At 56.4% G+C, this 8,537-nt stretch overlaps 1 protein-coding gene across 1 annotated transcript; it reads left to right on the top strand.

Moving 5' to 3' along the window:
* Window positions 1-2,602: 2,602 nt before the first annotated feature.
* GAPDH (glyceraldehyde-3-phosphate dehydrogenase) lies at window positions 2,603-6,579 on the top strand. The gene is made up of 12 exons (XM_062594698.1): window positions 2,603-2,663; window positions 2,937-2,979; window positions 3,590-3,689; window positions 3,980-4,086; window positions 4,162-4,252; window positions 4,431-4,546; window positions 4,663-4,744; window positions 4,960-5,111; window positions 5,222-5,300; window positions 5,542-5,625; window positions 5,770-5,867; window positions 6,268-6,579. The coding sequence occupies exons 2-12, from the start codon at window positions 2,957-2,959 to the stop codon at window positions 6,335-6,337; spliced, it is 1,002 nt and encodes a 333-aa protein (XP_062450682.1). The 5' UTR covers window positions 2,603-2,663; window positions 2,937-2,956; the 3' UTR covers window positions 6,338-6,579.
* The last annotated feature ends 1,958 nt before the right edge of the window (window positions 6,580-8,537 follow it).

The raw sequence follows: 8,537 nt of genomic DNA, 5'->3' as shown, positions 1-8,537 counted from the left end.
GAGCCCGAGGCCTGGTGCGTCCTGTCCCCCCCTCCCCCCTCCCCGGGCGGTGGCGCTGGCGGGGCGGCCTTCACACGCCCCGAGGCCATTTTGGGTGCACGCTGCCCTTCCCTGGGGGCCGGCTAACCACAGGCCTAGGGAGGCATTTTGTAGCCCTGCGCCTCCGGAGGAGCTGCCTGTGTCACTCCGGCGGCCCGCCGCTGTTGAGATCTGTGAGTGACCCCATGGCCGTCCCTGCAGGGCCTAGCAGTTACGTAACGGCCAAGTGGCTCCCATCACCCTGGCTAACCTTGAGGGAGCCCTGAGCCAGAGACACTTCTTCTGTCTTTCCTCCCCCCCAAAGGGCTGCAAAGACACAGCCAAGAGCCTTACCGAAATCCTGCAGTTATGACCAGGCCCTTTTGCGCCCCTTGCCAAACCCACGTGCACAGATTCCACCTAATTCAGAAATTAAGAGATGGCTGGAAATGCTGCCACCTCCTTTCCCAAGCCAGTCCACCCACACCACAACCACCCTCTCCCACTGGCTGGAGCTGAGTTCAGCTCCTAGCTGCTGCTGCAAGCACCGTGGCCAGGGCCCCCTGGCATCCTCCCTTCCAGCGCAGGTCTCCGGTAGCTGAGAGGGAGCCCCAAAATCCTGGTTGTGGGCCAGGCTCAGGGGCATAAGGGTTGGGAGCTGCCGTGTTGGCTCATCCCACCTGCACTCTGTCCCCCTGCACAGAGTACTCAGCAACATCTCTGTTTGCTGAGCAAACACTGGGCCTCCTATTTGTGCAAAAGTTTAAGGCACCCCACAAAAGCTCCCCGACCCCTCTTCTGGCCCCTCCCAGGTTACATTCGGGATGCTTTGAATGAGGCACAGGATCCCTCAGTCTCCCTGCAACTTCTAGCTTCATTGCTGTAGCACATAAGCCATGCCCCATGGCCTTTAAGAAAAGGTTGTAACCTCGGCTGGGGCTAAACTTAGCTGCCTGCTCCCTGGCAGCACCGGGAATAGCAGCAGGATAAGGAGCGTTGAATTACGTCTAAGCTGGGTGACCCGTCTCCAGCCCCCCTCTGGTATCTGCTTTTCTCCCCCAGCCCACTGCGTCCTTCCCATCCCTGGGGATCCCACTCTGCAGACCCTAAATCCCTGCCCAGCTGAGCTGCAAGGGGGGAAGGCTTCAGCCTTCCTCATTGCACCATCCGGGCCCAGCTCCACATCTCCCGTATTTCCACACGCTCCTTTCCCTGGATGCCTAAGCTGGGCGCACACTCTCTGTGCTCAGAGCTCCCTCTCCAGGGAACAGCCGCTCTCAGACATGCTCTAGGTCTCAATGCAGAGCCGGCAGGATTTTGGCTTTGCCTGGGAGCAGCCGGCGCGGAGGAGCTGGCCGGCATGCAGGGCAATGACGGCCATCACGCGAGGAGCACTCGCTCCTCGCCCGGCCAGGCCCTGGCCTGTCCCCAGCCAATGAGCGCGCCCTGGCAGCGCGGATGCGAGCAGGCAGCACCGGGGTAGTAGGCAGGATTTCCGCAGTCACGTCCCGCGGGTAGCAGCCTCCCCGGTTCCTTATTAGCGCGGTGCTCATGCTGCTGCGGCGCAGCCTATCGGGGCCTTGCCCGGCGGCTGCAGGGAGGCTGGGTGGGCCGGCAGCCTCAGAGTGCGCCTCGCTAGCACGCTTGTGGGCAGCTCGGGGCCAGGCAAGGCCGGGAGGGGGGCAGCGTGGGTGCAAAACGGCAGCCCCCTCCCCAAGAACAGGCCAAGGGCAGCAGGCACCGCAGCGAGGCGGAGGGAGAGGGGGCTGGGCTGGGCTGGGGGGGAATCTGCTGCGCCCTCGGCATGGCCCCGGCAACAGCGCGGCCCTTCCCATCCCCTCCCCGCCGGCTCTGGGGGCAGGGGGGCTGGAGGCGGGTACGGGGAGCGCTGCAGGCTGCAGCCACCCCCCTTGTTGCCGTGCTGCCAGGGAAAGCAGCGGGCGCCATTTCCCTCTGTGGCTGGGCAAGGCCTGGGCGTGCGCAGCCACGTGCCTGGGGGGGAAGCAGCCCCTCGCTAGCAAGAGGCCAAACCCCACGCCAGGCTCCTTTCTAGCCTCCCCAAACAGAGGGGCTGCTGTGGTCACGTAGCCTCCCTTCGTCCCCAGGGAGGGCCAGCTCGCTACCGTGCACAGGCAAGGAGCTGCGCGCACCCTCCCAGGAGGATGCTGGGGGGCCTCGAGCATGGGTGCGCATGCCAGGTGCACCCACGCACCCCTGCAGCCCCACTTTCCTCTAGGGCCAAGCATCCCCTGGCCTCCTCTTCCTCATGCTGCACAGCAGCAGTGCACCAAGGGCTGGAGCACGGCAGGACCGGGCACTCTCCCCACACAGCCTCCTCCCCACGTCCCCCCTCCATCCCCGCGGAGCTCTGCACCCCCGACCGCAGCTGAGCCCCACTGCAGCCCCAAGGGGGGGGGCGGCAACCGTGGGGACCTTTGCTCGCTGCAGTGGACCGGGGAAGGAGGGGGGGAGCGCCGCTCCGCAGCCCCCGAGCGCACGTAGCCCGGCCCGGCCCCCGCGCTCCCATTCGGCGCCGGCCCGACGGGGCGGGACCCGCCAGTTCCCCCCCGCGCCGCTATAAAGGGCGGCGGCGCAGCGCGGCGCCACCTTCTCACTGCGCACCAGGGGTAGCTTGTAGGCAGCAGGTAAGGGGGGGGTGGGTGGGTGATGGTGGGGGGGCTTTTGGTGGGGGGGGGGAGGAGGGAGAGGAATAGGAATGGTGCAGGGTCGCGTCCGTGGGGGGGCCGCCGTCCAGCAGCCGCCGGGGTGGGGCGAGGCGGGGCCGCGTGGCGGCCGCGCGCCCCCGGGCACAAAGGCGGCAAGATGGAGGCGGCGGCGGGGCGAGCCCCGAGCTGGTCCCTCGGGGAAGGGCGGGCGGGCTCCGCGCGGGGCGCCTCAGCGCTGCTCTCTGCCCGCAGGAACATCCCTGAGAAGCGAGATGGTGAAAGTCGGAATCAACGGGTGAGTGTGGGGGGGTGGGGCGGGGGGAAGGAAGGGGAGCGCGCGCGCGGGGGAGGCTCAAGGTGGCGCCAAGGACGCGCGCGTGGGCCGCCTCCATGGACACGGACGCGCGCGGGGCCGCGTGGGCGCCGAGCACCTTCGTGCCCCGGCGCGGCGGCGGCGGGGAGGGCGCGCTGCTGAGTCACTTCCCCTTTCCCCCCCGGCACAGCCGGCGTGAGTCACTGGCGCGGCGAGCGCCGCGACCTGCCGGCCCGGCCCGGGGCTCCCCGCGACCCGGCTGGCGGCTCCCCGCTGAATGGCTGCCAGGGGGGGGGATCGTGTGTCCCGGGGGCCCGGGGGAATGTGACCTTCTCCCACCGTGCTGAGGAGTAACCAGATCCCGCAGTAAATTTAGTGCCTGACCTTTCCTGCGCGGCTGCCCCAAGCAGGGGTCGCTCTTAATCTTTAACTGCGGCTCCTTAGCCTTTGGACGCAGCCGATGGGCTTCCTTCTGCCCCTCTGGGCAGGCAGCAGCCGATGTCCCAGAGGGAAGCAAGGAGGTTTTATGCCCTGCAGTGCCCAGCCAGGCAGCCTCCTCACTACTTCTCTTTATCCGTACATCTCTCCGCAGATTTGGCCGTATTGGCCGCCTGGTCACCAGGGCTGCCATCCTCTCTGGCAAAGTTCAAGTGGTGGCCATCAATGATCCCTTCATTGATCTGAATTACATGGTGAGTTTCCTCATGGTGTCCCTTCCAGGTCTTCTGTGCACCTTGCGTCTCAGTGGGGCAGCAGATTCCCTTAGCGCTCTCCTCTAGCAACTCCCTGTGGATGCTGGCTGTGGGTGGAATGAGAGATACAAAGCATAGAGATACGGGCCCTGGCAGATTTGGCAGAGCAGCAGTTGAACAAGCTCACTGGAGAAGACAGGGAGCTGTGATTGCACTGTGGTCAAGCAAGTAGTAGGGAGATTGTAGCTAAGATACCTAATCTCTCCTCCCCCCCCCCTCCTTCTCACTAGGTTTACATGTTCAAATATGATTCTACTCATGGTCATTTCCGGGGCACTGTCAAGGCTGAGAATGGGAAACTTGTGATTAATGGGAATGCCATCACTATCTTCCAGGAGTAAGTATGCCTCTTATCCCTTGGGAGAGTGAAAGCAGGTGTCTCAGCACCTCTTACAGTTTTGTCCTTCCTCAGACGTGACCCCAGTAACATCAAGTGGGGAGAAGCTGGTGCTGAATATGTTGTGGAGTCCACCGGTGTCTTCACCACCACAGAGAAGGCTAGCGTAAGTAGGTCACAACAGTATGCAGGAAAAGGATACTTGCTGCTTCTGCCTGTGGGGCACATCACCATGCGTTTTTTTGGGGCATGGAAGATGTGACTGGGAGGGTGTCTGAAGAAGTATCATGTTCCCCAAGCTGTTGGGGTATTCTGGGTTAGTTAATCTCCTTCTCTTCTTCCAGGCTCACCTGAAGGGTGGTGCTAAGCGTGTTATCATCTCTGCTCCCTCAGCTGATGCTCCCATGTTTGTGATGGGTGTCAACCATGAAAAGTATGACAAGTCTCTGAAAATTGTCAGGTAAGGAGAGAGGAGGATAATCTGTGGTTTGGAACTTTCATCAGCTGCGTGGGGTCTAATCTTCCTTGTGTAGACACGTTGCTTCTGGTTGATGTGTGCCTTTTTTTCCCCCTCAGCAATGCATCTTGCACCACCAACTGTCTGGCGCCCTTGGCCAAGGTCATCCATGACAACTTTGGCATTGTGGAGGGTCTTATGGTAGGTCTGGAGCCTGCTGCTCAGAAGGATGTCTAATCCCCAGGTCTGCTCACGAGAAGAGTAGTATTTGTTCACAGGCTTTGCGTTTTGAGGGATATTAGCTCTCACAGTAAGAGAGGTGTCCTCCCAGCATTGGGATGGGGAGGTGGTGTTTGGGATTTTTTTTTTCCCAGATAGTATTGGCTATATTCTTATCTGTGCTCTCTTTCTCCAAGACCACTGTCCATGCCATCACAGCCACACAGAAGACAGTGGATGGCCCCTCTGGGAAGATGTGGAGAGATGGCAGAGGTGCTGCCCAGAACATTATCCCAGCATCCACTGGAGCTGCTAAAGCTGTGGGGAAGGTCATCCCTGAGCTCAATGGGTGAGTGTCACCCCTTCTTGGGTGTCAGGAGATAGCTGGTTCTGACCCATTCCTAGCAGAATGGAGGGCTGGCAGAGAGGTGCTAACTGTTCTGATTTTTAATCTCATAGGAAACTTACTGGAATGGCTTTCCGTGTGCCAACTCCAAATGTCTCTGTAGTGGACCTGACCTGCCGCCTGGAAAAACCAGTAAGTGTTGTGGAGCACTAGCAACCTCCAAAATTGCCCTGTTTTCTCTGAATTCCTCTTATCTGGCATTGCCCCCCCCCCCCATGTCTCCCTCTTCCCTAGGAAGATTTGGTCTTAATAGAAAGAATAGCATCTGCTGTGCTGCTCCCAGTATCTGGACTGTAGCTCCCATTTCCCTAGCACAGCTGATACATATTTGTGTGAATTGGGATCTGATCCTCTTAACTTTCTCTATTTTTAGGCCAAGTATGATGACATTAAAAGGGTAGTGAAGGCTGCTGCTGATGGGCCCTTGAAGGGCATCCTGGCATACACAGAGGACCAGGTAAATGGCTTTCAATCTCAGCCTGTGATTGGTAGCACCCATCTTTCTGTTGGGAGCTGCCTTGCTGGGATTCTGTTTATGGCACTCCTGGGTTAGGCTGTTATCATCTGTGAGGTAGAAGACTGAGTTACAATCTCCTTCCAGGTTGTCTCCTGCGACTTCAATGGTGATAGCCATTCTTCCACCTTTGATGCGGGTGCTGGCATTGCACTGAATGATCATTTTGTGAAGCTGGTTTCCTGGTATGTGCAGCTGGGGGTGTGTGGAAGGGAACACTTGATCTTTTGGTGGGATGGTAGGAGCTGCCAGTTATGTTGAAGATTGTGGGGGGGAGGGTTATTGTCTTGTGTCCACCACCAGCTGGCATTGCATGCTGAGATACGCTGCTGCTGAGTAGGATGGTTCCAACACCTAATGTCTCTATAGTGAGATCGGTTCATATCTGAAAGAGTTGCAGCCTTTTTCTTCCCTTATGGGAGAGTAAATAGAATGCTGCTTGTTTTTCTTCTTGGGGGTAGATGAGATGGGAAGCCTTCTGCTTCCCTTTTCTAGGCTGAGGTGGAGAAACAGTATTCCTATGTAGGAAGGTTGATGCAAGAAAGGTTAGTCCTGACAGCTCAACTCTTGTGTTTCTGCCTCCAGGTATGACAATGAGTATGGATACAGCAACCGTGTTGTGGACTTGATGGTCCACATGGCATCCAAGGAGTGAGCCACAAATACAAGACCCACCCCCACCCCTGCTGCCTGGAGAAGCAGGACTCTCCTGTGCTAGAGACCCTGCCCTTTTCACCACCACTTAGCTCTGCAGCCTGCAGTGAGAGGCCAGTTCTGTTCCCTTCTGCCTCCCCCACTCCTCCAACTTGCCCCTGAGCCTGGGGGAGATGGTGAGGCTGATAGAAACTGATCTGTTTCTGTACCACCTTACATCAATAAAGTGATCACCATCTGAAACACCTTGTCTGTCTGTCAATGTGAAAATAGGGGAAGGGGGGGTAGTCAGCAAATGTTGTGTGCCTGCTTTAAGATGGGCCCTACCAACCTGGCTCCAACTGTCGGACCAGCTACTCCATAGCATTAGAGCATTGCTTAGTGTGTGCTGATGGCATCCTAAAACTGAAAACCCAGGCAGCACAGGCTTGGAGAATGCCACAAGAAATGTTTGGGACAACTTTGGTCATGTGTAGGCATGGAGCAGTCATGGAATACAGTCACCAGATCTTGTAAGCATCTGGCTGCACTGAGTCCAGGGCTGCAGCAAATGGAGCTGTGGTATGTAGACTAGTGCTTGCTGTAAATGGTGAGACTCCTGCCCTTGAGCCAAAGTAAGGTGTAGTGCAGAGGGCTGCTGAGTGGAAGGCAGCTCTGCTCTTCTGTGCATCACCTGGTTTTGCAGGCTTGTTGCTGCTTGTCTGGAGCATGAAGAAGGAAGTGCTGAGCAGTTAACTTTGCATTTGATTTGGCAAAGTGGCACAAAACCTAGGAACTGATTTTCTTCTTCCTCCCTTAATACTAGAAATGCCTTACAGTGGAAGAGGTGAATTTTTCATTTACATAGTTTATTTTAAACTGAACTGTCCTGAAAGAAATAGCTGTTTTGGGGCATGTCTGAGGCCTCTGCTACCAAGCAGTGGTTAGAATAAAGCACAGCCCTGCCTGTGCAGAAAGAGGGGCAGCTGCAGTGCAGCTGCTGAGTTGCAAATCTCTTGCAAGCAAGTGCCAGTCCTCTACCAGTGAGTGCATTATCTCCTGCTGCAAGCTGTCAGCAGAGATGGACAGGAGCCTGGCCTTCCCTGACCCACATACAATAGGGTGTATAAGCAAATGCATGACTAACACAATTGTGCTGGTTCTCTTTTAAAAGTTCAATTTCCAAGGGCTGTGAGCCATATCAGAGGCAATGTACTGCTCTCCCTACCCTGGGAGGTTTTTGGACCCCAGCTGGTACAGTCCCTCATCTGGAGCAAGGACTTGGAGTCTCTCCCAGGATCAAGATGAATGTTACAATTATTCAACATACAGTATCCAGGAGCAGCTTATCTGATATGGTGTAAGTGTGTAAAAATTATGTTTGTTGGGCCAGAGGGCAATACTGTTTTGCTTGGAGCATACCCTTAAGATGAAAAAAAAAAAAGAGAGAGAAGAAAAGAAAGCTGAATAACCTGCCTCAGGAGGTATGGTATGAGCTGGGACTCCAGGCAGCCTCTAGGTAAAATACAAGGTTATTTTGAACTGTATATTCTGGTTTTAAAGGAGGACCATTTCAAAGATTCACTTTTTTCATCCAAGCAGCCTTGCCTTTTCCTGAGTGAGATAAGGCTCCCTGAAAATTCACCTAGAGTAACTCATGTTATTTATTAGGAATAATTCCTGTCTGACTTGAGCTCAGATTGCTGAGGCAGTAAGTGCAAATCAGCAAGCCTCTGGCATCAGGGGTTGAGGGAACACAAGGGCCACCTTGCAGAACAACAACTGCAGTGAATGGCTCAAATAGAATGGTTTACTGCGTTTTCATTAAAATACTGTTTTACCCACTTTACGTTCCTGCCTGACATTCCTGAAAAAAAAAAAATGATACAGGCAGCTAGGTAATCCTAGAATTTAAAACATGGTTGCTCTGGTGTGGAAGTAGTGAGTAAGAAATTGGCCAAGTCACACAGTCCTCAGCCTGCCTGCGGGGCTTGGTTTGTGCAGCTCTTCCCCTAAATCCTGATTTTGCAGCCAGGCGGGCGCTTGTGCCTGCAGATGGCACCACAGGAAGGCCCCGCTGGCCAGACGGAAAAGCTAGCGCAGGTCCACCGCAGTTACTACTCCCGTCACCCTCTTCAGGAACTGCGCATCTGGCCTTGAGAAAGAAGCCATGGCTGCAGATGGCGTGGAGCTAAAGATGGGCTCTCTGCTGCTGAGGCTGT

Source organism: Rhea pennata, chromosome 1 (genome assembly GCF_028389875.1).
Source record: "Rhea pennata isolate bPtePen1 chromosome 1, bPtePen1.pri, whole genome shotgun sequence".
Lineage (NCBI taxonomy): Eukaryota > Metazoa > Chordata > Aves > Rheiformes > Rheidae > Rhea > Rhea pennata.
The sequence above is the reverse complement of the archived record's forward strand: the minus strand, read 5'-3'. Positions and strand labels throughout refer to the sequence as shown.

Coding starts and splice junctions, on each gene's coding strand:
- GAPDH (XM_062594698.1), top strand. CDS start 2,957: ATGGTGAAAGTCGGAATCAACGG. Junction 3,690..3,979: donor TCATTGATCTGAATTACATG/GTGAGTTTCCTC, acceptor CCTTCTCACTAG/GTTTACATGTTCAAATATGA. Junction 5,112..5,221: donor GTCATCCCTGAGCTCAATGG/GTGAGTGTCACC, acceptor TTAATCTCATAG/GAAACTTACTGGAATGGCTT.